At 42.0% G+C, this 20,252-nt stretch overlaps 1 protein-coding gene across 1 annotated transcript; it reads left to right on the top strand.

Moving 5' to 3' along the window:
- Positions 1-985: 985 nt before the first annotated feature.
- plekhm2 (pleckstrin homology and RUN domain containing M2) lies at positions 986-15,504 on the top strand. The gene is made up of 20 exons (XM_022753144.1): positions 986-1,404; positions 3,487-3,593; positions 3,899-4,008; positions 4,091-4,190; positions 4,454-4,541; positions 4,632-4,806; positions 5,427-5,486; positions 7,146-7,434; positions 7,524-8,327; positions 8,408-8,477; positions 9,003-9,093; positions 9,288-9,352; positions 9,628-9,716; positions 9,953-10,085; positions 10,727-10,917; positions 11,542-11,607; positions 11,698-11,857; positions 12,699-12,878; positions 13,303-13,419; positions 13,645-15,504. Exons 1-20 carry the CDS (start codon positions 1,345-1,347, stop codon positions 13,780-13,782), a joined length of 3,093 nt encoding a protein of 1,030 aa, XP_022608865.1. The 5' UTR covers positions 986-1,344; the 3' UTR covers positions 13,783-15,504.
- The last annotated feature ends 4,748 nt before the right edge of the window (positions 15,505-20,252 follow it).

The raw sequence follows: 20,252 nt of genomic DNA, 5'->3' as shown, positions 1-20,252 counted from the left end.
TAATTTTGATTTTTAGCAACTTTTGAGAAACTACCGGTCAGTCTGGCCATAGATCTATCTGTCGTTCTTCGTAGTCAATCTGCGTGAACGGACAGCATGAACCAAATCAAAGATTTATTTAAGAGTAAATTAAGTTGAAACAGTCTTGGGCATGACAGTCCTTAAACAAAAGAAACAAATCAAATTCCAACAAAAAAAGATGATTTTTTTTTTTAAGAAAAGCAACAAAAATTTACATAAATTTTAAAAAGGACAAATACGTATTTTAAGTGACAGACTTCTTCAGACAAACATTTCAGAATAGATGGCCTATTAACTGCTGACCTGGACATCTCAAAGTAATGGAGAATCAAAGTAACGTTCAAGATCAAATAGAAACAGATTAAATGAGGGAATTTATTTAAGATATTTCGCCTTATGAATATGACATTTTCCTAGTAAAATGAGGAGGTTAATATTGCATAAATTGTTATCTTTACAAACAAAATATGTGAAAATATTTTTCTGTCCAATGTTGATGACACGTGATGTTTTGCGTGATATGTAAATTTCAGTCTTTCCAGAATGTAGTACAATATGAGCAACCGTAGAACAAATGAATTATGCTTTCATGTTCAGTCTTACAAAAAGTACATTTGTTATCAATATTCGTAAATCATTGTTGGATTAATTTTTATGTGATATTTTCAGATGTATTTCTCTACTTTTGTTTGTGATGCAGAATCTTAAAGGAACATGACGGTTAATATCTGTGTCCTCCTACACGTTAATGAGGCGTACAACGGCTAGTGATGACGTAACCCATTGACTGAAGGGGTTCAGTCTAGAGCATTTAGGTTAGTAGCACAAAAAGTTTGATGTAATTCGCTATTTAGGCAAATTCGCGAAAAGCTAACTTAAAGTAATTCAAGACAGCTAACCAGAGGACTCAAACGGAGAGTATGGAATATAAAACTGCCGCTAAAATTTACCCATGTTTGGATTCTAAAAGTTGCTAGCCACCCCCGGCTTGAGTAGCGTTTAAGAAAAAAAGTCAAGTGGCTACAGCTAACGCGAAGCTAGGCAAACATTACTTGGCTAACCGGAGCCGTTGACAGCGGTCGACATATCACGCTGCTTGCAAGGCGTTAACATGAAAGTTGTGAGCTAACACTAACAGCGCTGTTAGAAAAGATCAGTGTGTACAGTTGACAGCTTCAGCCCTGTCGTTAGTTTGGGAGCCAGCTGCACTGGAGGACAAGATCATGTTAGCTAGCTAAGGCGGGCGGCGGTAGCATTAGCAAAACAAGAGCTCTGCTTCGGGAGTCAGCTGACAACCTGCTGTAAGCTGCCAACAGACCAGTGATGGATCAACTGAAAGTAAAGGATCGTATATTGGAAAACATCTCCCTGTCTGTCAAGAAGGTAAGCGCTGCCCCATTGGTCGTCACACTTTTATATTGTCACAGGATTTTACCATTTTCACATGATTAAGTTACTGTAGCTAACGTTAGGTCAATCTTTTGTCTGCCAAAGAGGGCAACTTTCAAGTCGGAAGGGGGGGCATAACCAGCTTACTGTCAAGGAAGGGCCTTGCCCTTTCTGATACTGATAATCAAACAAAGTATTGATTATTCCCTATGATATCTCAATTCACTTTGATATTTCACAGCTCCAGATATCTGTTGTCATGTTCTACTTTATCTTTTTCACCATGGTGAACAATAGTAACACCAAGCCCCTGTGTTTGCTCACTGCGGAATGTGTTGTTAACATACCTGCAGCCATAAAACGGACACATATTATTGCAACATCAAGGTTAGCGGTAGATCTTTGCTCCAAATTTCCATCCAAGCTGTGAAATATTTTAGATCTTTATGTGCAGTTAATGTCTGGCGTTGTGAAACCACCTCTCTCACAACCTGACAGACAGCATTGCATCTTCCTCCTCCTCCTACATGCATGTTTATACATTCACTCTCCAAAACTATGCATTTGGGTTTTTATTTTGCATGGCCTTTCTCATATAATTTTTCTCAGTTATTTACCATTACAAGTCTACCAGACCCATAATCAGATGATTGCATTAGAAAGCACCATCTTAGTGTGTTTAATGCAGCGAGCCCAGCGTGTGTGTCCTACCTCCATAATCTACAAGTTTTATCTAAGTTTGTTTTTTAGGTCAATTAACCATTTTATGTCTTTGATTGTAATGACAACAAGTGTTTATGAAGTGTTACGCCTCAAGCTTCCTAGACAGTGTACAGTGTTTATCTCAGACAAACATTGCTTAGTCATGTGGAGATGGTCACAGGACACAAATTTTCTCTGTTTGGGTCAAAGCTCTGACCTACACTTGGGCTGCTCACGCTTCAGCACTCTATATTAGGTTAAAGTTGAAGAAGGCTCTGCAGGTCAGTGAAGGAGAGAGGACCACAATGACACGCATTTAGCATCATCTGCAAATGATACCTTTTTAGTAGAGCAGTCAGTAGAAATTTAGTCTTCCAATAAGATACCTACTAGTGTAGTGCATTCAGAAAGGAAAACGTTGAGACTGCAGCACGTTTTGTGTTGCTTTTGTTCTGTATGCCAGCACACTGGGTTTGATATAAAACACTGACTCTAGAAGGGTAAAAGTGTCACCTTTTGATTATTAATTATATCCGCATCAGATCAACAAAATAGGAATTGTAGCCCCTTTAATATGTAGTCCTCCAAATTGATGGGACCAAATATACTTGAAAATACTTGGCTTAAGTCTACAACCCACAGACGACATCATCATTTTCTGGTGATGCTCTCTCAGACCTGTGCTGCAGCAAACTTCACTTACTGCTTGTTTCATTGGTTTCTTGTAAAACTGAAATGCAAGGGGCACAAGCTCTGGAATCACAGCAGTCAAACACACTCATTTGGATTAGGTCAGTAGCATTCCACTGCTCGGCCCTAAATTCCTTTGTTACTTTGACTTTATGTTTTACTGTAGGATCATTGTCCTGCTGCACTGTGCGCTGTGTGGTTGTTTATTTATCGTATATGTTCTGTTTCATATCCTGTGTGCTGGAGTACAAAACAATGAGATGACTCAATAATCATGTTATTAATTCATTACGGGTAATAGAGAACTCCCATTACTGGCTTGTTTGCATTAAAGCGATTTCATAATATCCACATTTGCATGCTTTTAAAAGCTCTTTCACCAACTTCCTCTGAGAGCAATTCACCAGGCCATATTGGCTGAGCATCTGCGAATAAGAGCTTAATAGAGGTAACGGTGCACACAACAGTAAATTGCAACCTATGTTTTATGTTGGAGCTAGTTTCATGTTAATGCAATAATAAAAATGATAGTAAATATATTCCTCTGCAACCAGTCATAATGAGTCCAACCTCACAGTCTATAATAAATACCATAATGAGTATCATTTGAAAACTGTATCTTTCGTGGTAAAAGTGTCCTTCCCTCGGTGAAACAAACAGGAGAGAAATCATGTCTTTCTGCAGTTGCAGAGTTACTTTGCGGCCTGTGAAGATGAGACTCCAGCCATCAGGAACCACGACCGGGTCCTGCAGCGCCTGTGTGAACACCTTGACCATGCTCTGCTGTATGGGTAAGAGGCTTACTGAGAGTAGAGTGCACACTGGAGAGGGAAAGGTGCAGAGTCCAAGTAGTAATCTGATCTATTTTGTGTTTTTTTTTTTTGTCATGCAGAAAGTCCCTTTTGTAACTGTTATTTTTCCATTTTCAGCATATACACAAGCCTCATGTTCCTCCATGTTAATTCTCACAACACATGCTTTTTGGGGGATTTTTACAGTGTTTAGACTCAAGCTACAAATAATTGATCAAGGTGTGGATGAATTTAGTTCCAATGCGATCGCTCCACTCCTCTTTTCATTGTTTTCAACACTGCAGGCTGCAGGACATCTCCTCAGGCTACTGGGTCCTCGTCCTCCACTTCACCAGGAGAGAGGCTGTCCGCCAGATAGATGAGCTTCAGCACATAGCAACCAACCTCGGTCGAAGTGAGACATCTCTCTCATTCAGTCGAACACACTCACATGCACAGTATACCTATAGAAAAGAAGTCCTCTCTGTTCTGTGCAGGTCGTGCGTGGTTATACCTGGCACTGAGTGAGAGCTCTTTAGAGAGCTACCTGCGCCTCTTCCAGGAGAACCAAGGTCTACTGCAGAAGTATTATTTCAAGTAAGTCGTCTGTTTATCCTGATCTTGATTACCTGGAAAGACAAGGTCGAACCGCAGACTTTCAAAGTGATCAAGTGGAAGTTAGGTTCCAGGGATTGCTTTATTTTATTTTTATGCCGGAGAACAAATTGATGTAGTGTCACATTTACCATCAGCATTTTTTAAACAGGATAAGCAGTATCGATAAAAGTAGCAGTACCGTTAAAATCTTAACAATAACCATTCCTAGTGGTAAGTAAATGTTCGATTTCCTTCTCCTCTAGGAACGCTCTGGTCTGCAGCCATGACCACCTCACGCTCTTCCTCACACTGGTGTCCGGCCTGGAGTTCATTCGCTTCAATCTGGAGCTGGTTAGCATTTCTTTCATTACAATATCCAATACAAAGGTTAAATGTTTAGCGCCACGTCGGTAACATTCTTGTCGGGTCCCGCTGGGTCAGGATGTGCCATACCTGGATGTGGCCCCCTACATGCCAGAATACTACAAACCCCAGAACCTGCTGGACTTTGAGGAAAGGCTGCCCAGTTCAGACAGCTTGTCCCTGCATTCCTTTACCTCCCTCACCTCCACCAACCTGGAGTGGGATGACAGTGCCATAGCCCCCTCCAGTGAAGGTAGGTGCACTCCCTCCCTATTTGCTCCCCTGCTTCACTTAATCAGCATTTACACTATTTTAGCACCTTTTTAAATGACCCTCATCAAATATCTTGTTTAGTTCTATGTGCTGTTAAAATGGCTCTAATCTGGACACTTATCATTACATTAATGTTACTGCTGAATGACTATGAAATGAACGGCAGACTTTATTTTTGGGTTTATGATGAGGTCTGACCCTGCTGGAGTGCGGAGCACACACTCATGCTTTGGCAGGAAGTCCTATGGTGATGTCACGCTAATGGCATGTGAAAGCAGAAGTGGGATTGATCCTTATTGACTCTTGTGACTCTCAAACACCAAAGTGCATTTTTATCAAACGGATCACGTGGTGTTCAGAGGCCGGCCGTTACAGAGTGTTCTCACTGGGGGTGATTGCAGCACCCAGTGAATGCTTTCCCCATAGTCAGTTCCCTTGTTTTAGTTCTCACTTGTCTATTTTTCTCCACCAATTCAGTTATTTTGAAAAACCACATGTCGTGTTATTTTTTTTCTGTTTCTGTGCCATTGTCTCAGTCTCTCCTCTCTCCTCTCTCCTCACCATCTCTCTAATGTTGAATGTTATCCCTCCTTTTTTTAGATTATGATTTCGGTGACATCTTCCCCGTGTTGCAGTCATTGCCAAGTGCAGACTGGGAAGGTGGGACATTGGTCAACCCCCCACCCCCCACCCCTTCCATCCCTCCCTTCCTCCCTCCCTCCTTCCTTGCCTCCCTCCTCTCTGGCATGGCCATCCCACAGCTTACACTTGAAAAAATTCATGCTGGGTACTCTAAGCAATAATTAGACATGTTAATTGTAAAATGCAGCTAGCTGGTAAAAACATACTGCTGATCTGAAGACATGAAAACTAGCATGATGAAAGGGACATGGTTACACCTGCCTCGATTTTGGCATGTGTGTTTGAATCCAACATTGGGTGACACATGACTATGATTACTGTGCAACTGGATTTTATGATTAAATAGGAAACCTGTAGCTTAATTTATTATTGTACAAACAAACCCCTTCGACCATTACAGGAAACATGAAACATGAATGTTGATGTAACTGAAAAGCTTCTTTTCCACACATTAGATGGATGGATACTCTATTTATCCCCTAGGGGAAATTCATGTGTCCATTAGCTCATTGTTGATGATAATAAAAAAACAATAATAATTAGATTAGGCCACTTCCTTTGGCTGAGGTGCTGTATAGCCTGATGGCAGTGGGAATGAAGGATCTCCTGAACCTCTCTGTTCTGCAGCGCAGTGAGATGAGACGTTTGCTGCACCTTTAGCTGCAGTAAAAAGTGACAGTGCACACACATTTTTAGAAAAGTTTTATTAAAGATAATTAATAGAAATAGTTAAATTAACACAAAAATAAAAGGCGTCATCTTGCACAGTGAGTTGACTGGTAAGTATGGTTTATCTGGGGAGTGTTGGGTGTGTTCATGGAACTGTTTTCTGTCATGTTCTGCATGTGTTTCTCATCTGGGGAATGATCCTGGCGCTCACTTGGCCTTGTTATTTACCACAGCAAGATAAATGCCTGACGTAACCGGTACTCACCTCGTCCAGTCTGTCTCAGTACACTGTGTATCTATCTGTCTGTCTGTCTGCTGTTGTTCTCGTAATGTCTTCTCTTCATGTGCGATGCGTGGCACTGGCCTAGGTTCACCTCAGCTGTAACTGCTGTGCAATACAACCGCATTGGTTTGCTGTAAGCTGTTACATTTTTTGTAGTTCTGATGAAGACATGACTGCTGATAAAAGTAGTAGAAACAGCATAAAAGAAAGGTCTCTGGGGACTCTGTCTGTGCCGTACTTCAGTCAGTCCAGTCATGATGAATGAAAACAAAAAAATACAGATTTCTGGAAGTTCTCTAATTCAAGTATTTGTTGTGCATGACCTGTGACCTAGGCCTGTGCCACTGCAAAGAAAAGCTGCTGCCTGTGTATTTATTCGATGTCATAAACGCTGCATTTTGTGCCTCTCTGACCCTGAAGAACACTGCAGCCCCTAACATTTATTTGTGTGCGATGCTGATGAAGAAATACACTAAGTTTTAGTGAAATTGTCTCGCTGGTCGACTCTCTGATACTGATTGAAATAGATGTACTAACGTAAACATATATGAGTAGAAACAACTCTTCCCTAAATTACTTTTTCAAACAAAACTTTGTGATGTTTCCATCTGTCGCTCAGCTCAGCGAGACGGTGCTAAAACTTCAGTGCATTTCTTTGAATACACAGAAGTAAATGTGGGTAACTGCTGCTTCTGCATTATTATTCTTGTGACTTTTCATGATAGAGGGTGACCTGACCGACCAGGCGAGCTGCCCACGATCCAGTGGCTCTGATCCCCAAACAGTCATTAGCGACATGATGGTCCTTTCTACCGGCACTGTCAAGGCGAAGGCAGCAGCTCATCCTCCTCCGCACAGCCCCACATCCAGACACAACCCCTTCAACGAGGACTCCGACACCAACACCACCAACACCTCGGCCGACGTCACGCCAGTTCACGTGGCCAGCCGCCACAACGCCACCGCCGCTGGAGATGACACGGAGAGCACCAACAACGAGCTGGAGGTCATCAGGTACAGTAGGAAGGTCACGTTGTATCTGCAGTGTTAATCAAACTGTGTTTAGAGCCGAGGAAACGCAGATAACCACTGTGTCGTTCCAGGATGGCCAGAAGAAGGAAACCAGCCAAGAAGCGACGAGGGAAGGGCTCCACAGATTCCAGCAGCAGCATCCATAACTCGATCTCCTCTGATCACATGGACATGGACGGCAGCCTCCTGGCCTCCGAGGATGTGGATTCATTAAACTGCACTGTAATCCATGTGGACGGCGAAGGAGAGTTGAGGAGAGGCAGGGTGGGATCAGAGGCTGTGGAGGAAGGAGACGAGGATGAGGTAGTCGACCTCCTACGCCTCCCAGAGATGACGGACACCTCCATGGACAGTGTGGGCCAACCCCTCCGGGACGTCATGGACCGACTCAACGGGGCTCTGGATAGGGAGGAGCCCTGGGAGCGCCAGGAGGAGGGGAAAACTAGTGAAGGCTGTGACCAGGGCCCCGAGCCCCCCGCTCAGCAGCCCTTTCGTGAGGACTCAGGCGGCGAACCACCTGACCCGGCCCCAGGAAAGACGTCTCACTCCGCTCTGGCCACAGGCCCCAGGTTCCTGCAGGCCTCTCCTGCGCCTACAGAATTATGCTGCTTTACCCCCAACGGTCCAGACTCTGCTCCCACAGGTGGTGGCTGCAATGACTCTACAGAGCTTAGCCAGCCACAGACTCTTTCAGGTGGCCTTGAAGATGAAGGAGAGGCAAAAAAGAAAGCAGGACCGGAGCCCGACGTGAGGCAGGAGGAGGAAGGCGTAGAAGGAGTGGAAACAGACCAGAACACGTTTACTGAGGAAGCACAACAACAACAACAAGAGCAGAAGCTCAGTCCCTCAGAAAGTTCTCACCCTGCAGAGTTTAAGTAAGAAGCTTCTTCACAATCAGCTGTTTGCTGTTGTAATGTTGTCCAATATCTAATGTTATCCACTTTTGATATTTCAGGGTGGACAACAACCACTTGCTGCTTCTTATGATCCATGTATTCAGAGAGAATGAGGAGCAGCTCTTCAAGGTGAAGACGAGAGAGAGTCGTTTTTATTTTTACTCATTTTGAAAGTAGTGACAGTCCACATTTCTTTTAATGGCTTCACAGCAGTATGTTGGTGTCATGTAAAAGAACTTGATTGTCTTGACAAGTCGTCCTCTTTCTCACATCTTCACACCAGTTTGTGTGTTGTTTCACTCATGCTGGTTCTGATATCAAAGACGTGGTTTGTTGCTCAGTCGAGGTGTTGCAAGGCTCAGATTGCCAGTTGCTTTCTCACCACATTTACTCAAGCTGTAGTAATTTAACTGTCTGCTGTCAGTTAAGAAAAAAAAAAATCACACTATTTCAAACATTGCACCATTCTGTGTGTAAACAAGAAACACGGATGTATTTAGTGTAAAAATGGCTCTGGTTTGTCATTATTCATAAAATCCAACGTCTAGTCATGGATCAGTATCTATGTATGTCTACAGTCCGTCTGCTATATTTATGGCAACATGCTTGTACCCAGTCACCAGGACCCAGAACATTTTATCTTTGTGTTTTCAGATGGTGAGGATGAGCACAGGCCACATGGAGGGGGACCTGCAGCCCCTTTACCTGCTCCTGACTGACTGTTACATTTACCTGCTAAGGAAGGGTGAGTGGCTGAAGACCCAGCATGCATTGGCTTTGTTTTATAATGTGGGGTGGAACGGTTCAAATCATAAGTTGGACAATGCAATGGTTTTTTATCTTTACATAAACAGTGTCCACCTGTACCGGCAAACCAGAGAGATAAGATTATTCTGAAGGTAAAAAAGGAACTTTATCGACGTTTGATTTTCTTCACAGGCGCAGCAGAGAAACCCTACACAGTTGAAGATGCTGTTTCTTATAATGAGCTGGATTATCTTTCAGTAAGTGTCCTGCACAACAAGAGTTTACTATTATCTCTCATTTGTCAATGCACTTGACAGTTGTTTGTTTTATATATGTAAACATTCGCCTTCATTTTCATATTGTCCTCTTATTTCAAAGTTCCTTAATGTTACAAACATGTATGACTTAGTAAAGGCGAGAGTTAATTGCATAATATTCATGAACCATGCAGACTTTTACAGCTAGGGTGATGGAGCAGCGATGGAGTTAGTTTTGTGTCTAATAAATCAGTTGTAATGTTGTTTTCCTGTAGGTGGGCCTTGACCAACAGACAGTGACGGTGGTTTGCACCAACAGACGAAGAAAGTTCCTGTTGGACACAGCTGATGCCTCACTGACTTTGTTAGTGTACAGTTATACCTGTGTAATACTCTGACTCTGATAGAGATTATTCAATGCATAAGAATGTGAACCTCATAGATTCAACCATGAATTTAGTCTATTACAACCAATAGTTTGTTAAAGTAGTATTTTTGCATAATATTAGAACGAGACTATTGACTTTATAGAGCAATACAGGACACGTCACAAACGGCGTCCTCTGACCTCATCCAGTTCACCCTTCTTCTTTGATACAGCTGGTTCCTGTCTGTGCTGAAGTCAGCCATGGTGAAGGGTTGCCGTGAGCCTCCTTACCCCTCGGTTCTGACCGATGCCACCATGGAAAAACTGGCTCTCAATAAGTTTGTCTCCCAGGAGTCTCACTGTGAGGTAAAGAACTGTTGAACTTATAGTCGCTCTGCACCACAGGTCAGACTTCTCCCACTGCACTAGAAACTAGAAACAGTAAAAGAAACAGCTGTTAGGAAAATCTTACACAAGACGATTTTCAGTTACAGCTTGCTGTCTGTCAGACTATAACTCTGACAGCTGCACATATATTTTTTTAGATGGATTTATGATCCACAGCTTGTAAAAATGACAAGATAAATTACTTGAAAAATGCAGAGTAACGCCGTGCAGATTTTCTTTGGACTGTGTCACCATCTGCAAACGTTATGTTCACTCTGATAAATACCTAACTCAGTTTTCATATCCTAAATTAATTTTAAAACTGGCTGTCCGGAAAGTAGAAAATAACAGAATTCAGAAATCTAAAATACTGCTTTATTCTTTGGAAGTCATCAGTAATGAAAATGTCACACGGTTTAAAGTAAATCATGCAAAACACTTCCAAGAATGTGCACGGATAAGGACATTGCGTAATCTATGCATTTAGAGTAATTAATGCTGAAGAAGCTCAGTAGCCATAACACTGATAACATGTTTCATTCTAGAAAATGTTTGGTCCTCCCTGTTTTATCACTCTCATATTCAAAGACTAATGACCTAATGCCTCCCTGTTTTTCCAGGTATCAGAAGTGTCCATCCAACTCTACTCACTGGTCCACTGGGAGGATCCTATGGACATGACTCTGTCTCCACAAGGTGGCCCACCAAGCTCTGGAGCACCTTTCAGCACCAAGGAAGGGACCCTGCAGTACCGGTCTGGAACCACCTACCTGGGCAAAGAGCTGTGGAAAAGCTGCTACCTAGTCCTCAGGTACGGACAGGTCAAACCCGTCGGTCTCCTTTTCTACTGGTATTTATGTTCGTTTAAAGACACGTTGGTTGGATTCGATACGACCTTCTATACAGGTGACATTATAAAGTGTTTCCAGTGTCACTTTCTCTCACAAAAACATAAGCATTCATGTCACATCCCATTGTAATATTATGGCATTTCAACAAACTGTGTGTGTGTGTGTTTCGTGCCAAAAAAGTGTAGAACACATTTACCATAATTGTCAGTTTTTACGTCCCAGCTTCACCCTGAAAGATGCCAAACATATTGGAAGTGATATTTCCTTTGGCTTTTCATTCACCATCTGCCACTGTCAGACACACTCAAAGTTTGAGCTCTGTTTTGTGTGTAGAGAAAAGCTGGCCAGAGGTAGACACCGATCATAAAACACAGGGACAAGGCTGCAGTCTGGTCTGTTACAGTAATCATAATAATATCTTAAAATTAGTGTTAGTTATCTGTAGGCCCATCTACATTAGATATCGATGTCTTCTTTCACGCTCATAATGCATTGTAATTATATTAGAAATGCTATATATTTATACTATAATGTAATGAGCTTCTGATTAGATGAATATAAACAGCCGTCCTCTGTTCTTGCAGCAATGGGATTCTTTACATGTATGCAGAGAGAACTGATGTGATCCCGCTGCTGTCCGTCACTATGGGGTGAGATCCAAGTGTCTGAAACACGATACCGGAGATGGTTACTGTAAACTACACCATGCTCACTGCTGTATTTTCATGCTCTTTGTGCAGAGGGGAGCACTGCGGAGGCTGCCGTCGCTCCAACAGCACAGAGCGTCCCCACGCCTTCCAAGTCATCCTGACAGAGCGCCCCCCACTGGAGCTTAGCGCCAACAACGAGCAGGACATGGCCGACTGGATGCAGCTGCTCTGCCAGTCCGTCTCCAAAGGGGTGAGGGGAGAGAGTCGCACACTGCACACACCGTGTATTTTCATATTTCAAGTATTGCATTTATCTCCGTAGTCATGATAACGTATAGTTGTCAAGTGACTTAGAAGCAAAGTTTTGAAATGTGAAAAAAAAAGAAAGTATGAATTAGGTGCGTTTTCATGAACTGGTTTGGAGCAAACAAACTAGGCTGCATAGCGTCATCTAAAGGTGGCGGTAAAGGCTACGTTACACATGGCTGTAATAAACAGAGTAGAAGAAGTAGAGGTCGCGAACTGGAAACAAAACAAGTTGTTTGCCAACCGCCAAAACAACCTCGAAGAAGAAGAAGGAACACAACCAGTTGTCTTGGCCATCTATGAGAGAAAATGCAGAGGGGGCTTGAGGAATTTTTAATTCTTTTTTCATCATCTTCTTCTTCTTCTTCTTCATCTTCTCTAGAAGCAGAAACAGCTGATCACTCATGTGAGTTGAATGTTTGCCACGTCCGAACTTATTCAGAAAAAGTGTTTCCATCTCCCATAAAGTTCATTAACTCTTTTTACAAACAGGCAAGGCAAGTGTAAAAACTTTTTTTGAGCAATTGACTTTTTATTCTGCGATACTTAAATATAAAAATATGTTGATGGAAACGCAGCTGGTGTTTTTAGAGACACTGGGAGACAGTGATGGATGTTTTCAGTGGTGCACACAGGGTTTACAGAGTCCATATAAACCCTTCAAAATAAAACCATTTAACTTTGTTCTGTATGTAAATACTGTCAAACTAAATACCTTCCATCAGTCTGTCACATGCACTGTCCATGCTCGAGGTATAATTAAACTACAACCATATCATCTCCAGGTCATCCCTCAGGGTGTGGCCCCCACCCCATGTATCCCATGCTGCCTGGTGGTCACAGACAGGAAGCTGCTGACCTGCCATCAGGACTGTCAGACGAGCTTCTTCCGTTCGCTGGGCAGCGTCGACATCTCTGACGTCACCACCGTCAGCGTGGAGGCTGACAAGGAGTACTGCGTCATCGTGAGTCAAATGTACTCATTCATGTGTGATGTACATGACACATTCAGGATTCATTCAGGATTATTTTGTAAGCAAATGGACATTAAGTTAAAAACTGAATTAATTCAATCAAACCCTTTTAGAGGAAACAGCACCTCAGTAAGCTAATGCAAATAAAGTAGTTCCAGTTCCCATTGCCTGCACACATTATACATCTCACTGCAGTTTATACTAAACAAACTGTAAACTTGTGTCAGTGGTATTCAGCTTTACAGGTCAGGTGTCTCTGATGGGTCTATATTTCTGTTTTGAGTCTGTAACAAAATAATATTTAACCCAGCATGATACATTATAGACTCACCCTGCGCTACGAGGAACATAATTCTCTTATGTTTAGGAGCCTCCTCTGGGTTTTTCCCACTTTCTCCCTCTGTCTTGTGTCCAGGAGTTTGCAGCAGATCGGTCTCAGTTCTTCCCTCCATGGATTTTGTACTTCAGCGGCTGTGAAGAGAGAGATCGACTGCTGGAGGCGTTAGACAGAACATGGAAAGCTGTTTTCCAGGTCAGAAGATACTGCAGTCTTTCATTATCATAGGTTAAAGGGACAGTACAGTGATATTACAATAGTAGCGGAAATGCTAATTTAGGCAGGTAACATAAAACAAAAAACATTCCTACAAAAAAAAAGACAAATACATTTTGCTGCATACTGAGTTAAAGATGATCACAGATCTGGTTTGACTCAAGCCAGTGTTTGAGAAGTGTCTTCTGTCCTCACTGTGCACAGGTCGACCTTCCCCACAGAGTCGTGTCTGATCCGTCGGTGCAGAAGCGCTGTAGCGAAGCCCTCAGCCTGATGAAGAGCGCCTGGCAGAGGGCAGACAGTCTGGCCCGAGGCAGAGCCCAGCGTGAACACTGGTGCTGACGGACACACACACACACACACACAGACACACACACACACACATAGGCACACATACACTAACCTGTGGGTAACCACTGACAGACTGGTCAGACAGTCTGATGTAGTTCCAGGATAGAGAGTGAGTCAAACCATTCAGAGCTCTGAGCTGAAAGACTTAGATAAACCAATCAGCTGTGGCGTTAGCTTGTGACGGGCTTCTAAATGTTTCTATCAGAGAAACGTCCTGCAGGAGCAACAAAGCATGTGGCGCATCACATCGCAAAGATGCGGCAGTGAGACGTTCTCACTTGAAATGAAATGGACCTCCAGTAGAGAGGCAGCGTGTTTTATTTACATGACCGTTATTCCTGTAGTAGAGGTTCTTCAGACAGAACGACAATGTAGAAAAAATATGCTGAATCAAGGAAAAGTTTAATGTTACATGATGTGATATATAGTTCTCTCTCAATGGGGGAAAAAAAGCACTGTAGGAAATGATGATGGATAGATTTAAAAGGCACAGTGGTCGTGTCATGGGAAACATCCTGCACTTAAACATACAGAAGAGAGTCATTTTTACTCTGAGAACTTTGTCTCCACAAGTAAACTGTTTTCCCCAGTGGATAATCCATTTTAAAATGAACTGTTAAGTACTGATAAGACTTTGAGTTAGTGAAAAACTACATATCTAGTAGAGAGTGGAAGCTGAGATGAGAGAATTATTAATGATCGATCTGGATGTTGATATGATAAATGTCGAGAAAGCCATAAATGAAGGGGGCAGTTGCTGCTTGTCTGCAATGTGGAAAAGTTCACACTCCTTGCCTTGTGCACACACACTCACAAATTATACATGTATATATATATATATATATATATATATGTGTGTGTATGTATGTATGTATGTGTGTGTGTGTGTGTGTATATATATCAGTAACGCTCTCTCTCTTGCGCAACTTACACAGCTGTGTGACAATAAAAGTCACTCCTGGCTTAATACCAGTTACATGATGTGATACTGTACCCTAACTGTGGTATAATTGTAGATTAGCGAATTTACAGCACTGTACAGCATCCATGAGTAATCACTGACAGTTGTGTATGTGTGTGATATTCAGTTTTGGGAGTTTTGGTTTGTTTAAGGCCACACACTTCTTCACTGAATGACGCTCACATCCACAGTGTACATTAGCCCGAGAGAATGAGGAATGCCTGGATATTTAACACTTGCACTGTTACATGACATGCTCATGCCTGTGTCGATTATCTAAGATCTTGCTTTACTATTTAAATGCTGTCACTCAGATTAAGAAAAAGAAAAGAAACCCTTTCAGGAAATGCGACAGACTTGCCTTTTCCTCCTCTCCAGAGACGAGCGGAGGCTTCCATGCAGACTTGCACATTGTTTTTGCTGTTAATCTTTTTTTTTTTTTTTAAATGGTACAAATTGTAGTTTTAATGTGTTAATATCATAATGTTCTGTTTTATTTCCAATTTAGAAAGGAAGTGGGAACAAAATAATTCAGCTGAGTGGGTGATGTTGTCTCAGTATTGGTGTTTGTGTCTGCATCAGCAGATGTGTATTTTTTATTGCGGGTAAATATCAAGTAAGGATTACATCTGTGTGAAGCGGCAATTTGTCTTAGCTTCTCGTTTTCAGTTTACACCAGCAGTTGGTGACATCATACATGTACAGTAAGATCTGGCCAATATCAGAGCAACAGAACACCCCCCCCCCCCCCCCCCCCCCCCCCCCCACACACTAGTCGTCATTCAGCGGCTTAGGACCATGTTTGACAAATAGCCTTTTGACTGAGAGCAAGTGTAGCTCAATGCTTTTTAAAATAGCCCATAATATTAAAGCTTTACTTAAGATTGAGAATCAGAAAATCCTAAATGAAACCTCTTTAGTTTCTCTGCAAATTAGAGTCAGTGGGCGGGAACACATGTGATACAATCTGTCCTTTTAAACACTGATTAGAGAACTGCTGCTGTGTCCGTGTCCGCGTGGAACTGCTCTCATTGCAAGGCGAAGAAAAGAACGAGGTTTCTTCTGCAATGACAATGTTGCTTTTTTGGACAACCTTGACTGAACTGGAGGAAATGTCTTTAAACTAAATGAAACACTATTTTTCTGTTTAGCAGTTGCCTTACACTCTACAATTCGGCTGAACACTCAAACAATCATCGTAGGCCTTGTTCAGACCTGGTGTTAACATGAGTCTCTGCTAATCTGATCACATCACATCCGATCTTGTGATTGGATCTCACTTCCCCCGCTCTGTAATGAGATAAACACATGCATCATTTCTGCTGCAAAGACCAAATGCGTTGTTGTTTTTAGACAGTCTGAGTGACAGACAGGTGTGTTGTTATGTGTTTGTGAGAGAGAGAGAGAGAGCAAGCGAGGTACATTTATTTGTATAGCACATTATCATACACAGAGGAGAAGTGAAGTGCTTAAGAGAAATAAAAGAAGCATAAAAAGAGAATTAAAAAGAAGAACAAGAAAACAGCATGAGAAAACACACATTATAAAATAGATAATATCTCCTTAAAGTGCAAGATTAAATGAAGGCAGAGGAGAATAGAGCAGAATAGCAAGAGCGAGATGAGGAATTAATGTGTGGCACACAGCTCTATAATGAAATGAGATTTAAGCCACTTAAAAAAAGTGAAAAGGGAAAAAAACAAAGATTAATGATGATATTGTGGCTGGTCACCACGAATAAATCAATGTATTGGAAACACTGTGAGAAGTGTGTATATATTTTCAGACTAATCAGACTCTGGCAGAGGAGAGTGGGCGGCCACCTCCGAATGTGGTCTGAGTGACCGGATCTCAGACGTGTCACCTGAACGTAGAGTTGTCCGCTTGTCCACCGAGACACGTGTTAATACCAGGTCTGAACGGGGCCTTCGCTCACGTTGTGGTTTTTGAACAGGTGAGAAAAGAGCTGTATGTTGGGATGGGAATCAAACCTCGCTACTCTGAGTACAGACATCGTGGTGCCACATCCAGATGTTGCATATTCAGTGAAGTAAGGCAGTGAGAAGATAAAACTAGAGCACTGAACAGGCGCCTTGTATCAAAAACATTCAGATGATACCCAGCTCCACTCATACGTCACTTACGTTTGTACGAACATCTCTGTCTTTCTCACTCTGTGTTTCTTCTAAATCAGCATTACTCAGTGCTTTAAGCCGCTCTAAGTGCCACTCGGTTCTGCTCATCTTCTGCTCTTTTACAAAGAAATCTAATCTCAGGTGAAAAAGGTACTTCACATCCCAAAACCTTAAGACTCACCGTGTATTTTTTCTTTTTTTTTTTAATTGCTGCTGTTTTGTCTAATTCAATATTTTTTTTAAATCCATTTTTCTACTTTGGTTCCTCCCATGTTCCGTGCAGCATTATGAGGTTATTTGTGCGCACAGAGAAGACTGCAAATTGGTGGAAAAGGTTTTATATAATAGTCCTTTAATAATTCAGTGGGTTTTTAAAGAGGATTTACTGGCCGTGTGTTTGAAATCCTCCCCCCAGTGGATTACTGAAGGACCAGGGAGAGAACAGTTGCAATAGTTGGATTTACTTGAAATGTTTGTTGGGTTATCAATAAAAAAATAAAGTGCTTAGAGTTGTGACCTATGAAGCGTATATAAAGAAGAGTTAGTCTTTTTCAGCAGTGTTTTGAATGTGGGACATTGCTGGCCAATGATGGATGTCATCTTTTGCGTGATGCGTTGTGAAAACCGGCGTTTTGATTTTGTTCATAAATGTATACTGCATGTTATATTTATGTTATGTTTAGTAGTTTTATGGAATTGTAAATAGAGCACTAATCAAGTATAACATACTGTAAACTCACACGTACAGTAAAGACGTGCATGTCCAGAAGGTTTTATACTGTTCATGATGGTAATGAATGTATAAATAAACCTTTGTGATTGGACAGCGTAACTGAATAAACTGAGATCAAACCGTGGCTCCTGTGGTGTGAAACGGTGTCAGTGTTTTTAACGTCTGCATTTCTGTTCCAGGTCAAACCAGTGAAATCCTGTGTGTTGAAAACGTAAGGGCAGTCATGTTAGAGCAGGGATGACAGATTTGCAGGTAAGAGAGCAGGTGTGTGTTAGGCAGTCTCACTCTATACTGTCCTTTCTGTTGAAATCCAAAGTGTAGGCCACATTAAAAATGATGGTTGTCGGCACAAAAACTGCAAACAAAAAACAACACACTGACTGTGATCTGGCCGTGGGAGTTGGTTGTTGTTGATTGTTGCCCATGACTCAGTAATTACCTTCTTGAATTCCTGATTTCTTCAGCTCTCTCTCTGGCCTGCGCCGCTGTTTTGAAACTGGAACTATGACGACTGGAAAAACCTTGTTTTCCAACTAAATGACTCCATGACACACTGATAATAAGTGAAGTCAAGTATACTCTTCTTTTACAGCAGCAGTGTCTTAGGGAAGGTTGGTCAGTGTTGCAGTTCTCCCCAGTCACCACTAGAGGCCGTAAATGTCTTTTTAAGCCTGTTTTATGTTTGAGTAAAACTAAACATTTTAGGGAAACCTCTCTTCAGCTGTTACAGAGAAATCCCCGTCCACTGCTGCTGCTTTTTATGGCCCCTGAGTTCCAGTGAAAGGTGAATCTTAATGCTGCAGCGCACAGTGATATTTTACACTGCAGTGTGGTGAAGTTCGGTTTCATTGTGACCGTATCTCTCCACGCACAATAAAGAAATAGTTTCTCTCAGTTTAGTTGGATGTGGAAGCGCTCTGACCTCAACCCCGACCGACACCTTTGGGATGAACCGGAACGAGCCAGACCTCAACACCCCCACACCAGTGGCCAGCCTCACGGATTAATACTCCTGTGGCTAAATAAGAGCAAATCCCTTGCAGCAGAGAGAATCTTGTGGAAAGTAATTATGGTCTTTTACAGAACCGCCCTGTTATGTCTTCATGTTAGTCACATTCCCGGTTGCAGCTGTCTGGCACAGTCTCCATCAACCAGCTGTTCATCACTGAGAAGCTCTGCTACAGCATCCAGGAAGGTAAGTGCTTGTTGACAAAAGTATTATTTATTATTGAGACATTCCTTTAAATCCAATGATTCATGTTTTATTAATTAATTTCTTAAGTTCTTCTTAAATTATTTTCTTAATTTTAATGAAGTAAACGCAAAGTTTTGAGTTTGCAGCACCTTGTACTTCACAGGTTGAAATTTGAAAAGTTTGGAAACCACTGCCTCTAAACAGCCAGTGAGAGACTTTCCATTTAAAGATAGTTGAGTTAACTCGCAGCTAAAGACGTGGTACCAGCTGTCAACACAACACGCAACGCATCACCGAGCAGTTAACAACCACATCCTCTCGTATTATCGATCATCATCTTGTGGTTTCTAAGACAAACAAGTGGATACCACTGGTGTTGTTCAGATGCATTTTGTTATTTTATTAGCACAATAATGCCACCGTGGGTACGCTTGTGCTGTTTCCATGGTTTCAACCATCCATTAACTGTCTGTATTGTTTTCCTCTGCGCACAACAATACAGAAGTGGATCGAAGAGCATTATAGGGAAGTGTATTTCAAGAAGAGATGAAATAACGGCTGATAGAGATTCAAGAGATGTAAGGGGGGGGGGCAAAAGGCTCATTGATCCTGGGGAAGAGAACCCAGCAGGAGGCAGAGGAGCCTGTCCCAGACACCGTTTGAAATTTAATGGACACCACAAGACAAGACTAGAAAAAGCGCTGAAATTAATTGCCAGGGAACTGAGCACGACCCACGACCGGTGAGGAGCTGGAGGTGCCAGGTTTAATCTGTGTGTAAAACAACATGTGGTGGACTCATCCTCAGGGGGAAAGTAGAATCACAGAATGACTCGGCAAGGGGTTGAAAAAATCGAGCTAGAGGAGAGAGAAACGGTGAGATTGATAAAACGGATGATGATTCAAAGGGAACGTTGGGGGAAATTACCTTTTTCTTTAAAAAAAAAAAAAGGAAAAAGAAAAACATAATAATTAAAAACAAAAAACAAGATGAAGACAGTACCAGCTTGTGGCCCTGGGACAACAACATTTCAGTTTAACCAAAGCCAGTATTCACACCATCCAACAAAATACAGTGTACATGTTGTTCTTATGAAACAGAGCTGTAGCTTCACTTCATTCACAGAGACGCAAGTTCCCCTCCAAAATAAAAGTGGCCCAAGATAAAACTGAATGTGAGGCAGCGCTTAAAAGTGCAGAAACTATAGAGGTAAATTGAACACTAGTCTGACGCCTGTGAAGAACATGTGAAAAGAAAACTGCTGCAACTTCAAGAGAGACATTTGTATAAATGATGGTTAAAATCAAAGCAGTAGAGGCCAAGGATACGGAGCTTTAGTCCCTAGCTTGGGTCAAACTCCAATATCCCTGGATCCTACATTTCCCATAATGCAACTTGATGTATCTCACATAGTAAGGCACATTGAGTACCCCTTTA

This window comes from Seriola dumerili, unplaced genomic scaffold, assembly GCF_002260705.1.
Source record: "Seriola dumerili isolate Sdu_G_001 unplaced genomic scaffold, Sdu_1.0 BDQW01000190.1, whole genome shotgun sequence".
Lineage (NCBI taxonomy): Eukaryota > Metazoa > Chordata > Actinopteri > Carangiformes > Carangidae > Seriola > Seriola dumerili.
The sequence above is the reverse complement of the archived record's forward strand: the minus strand, read 5'-3'. Positions and strand labels throughout refer to the sequence as shown.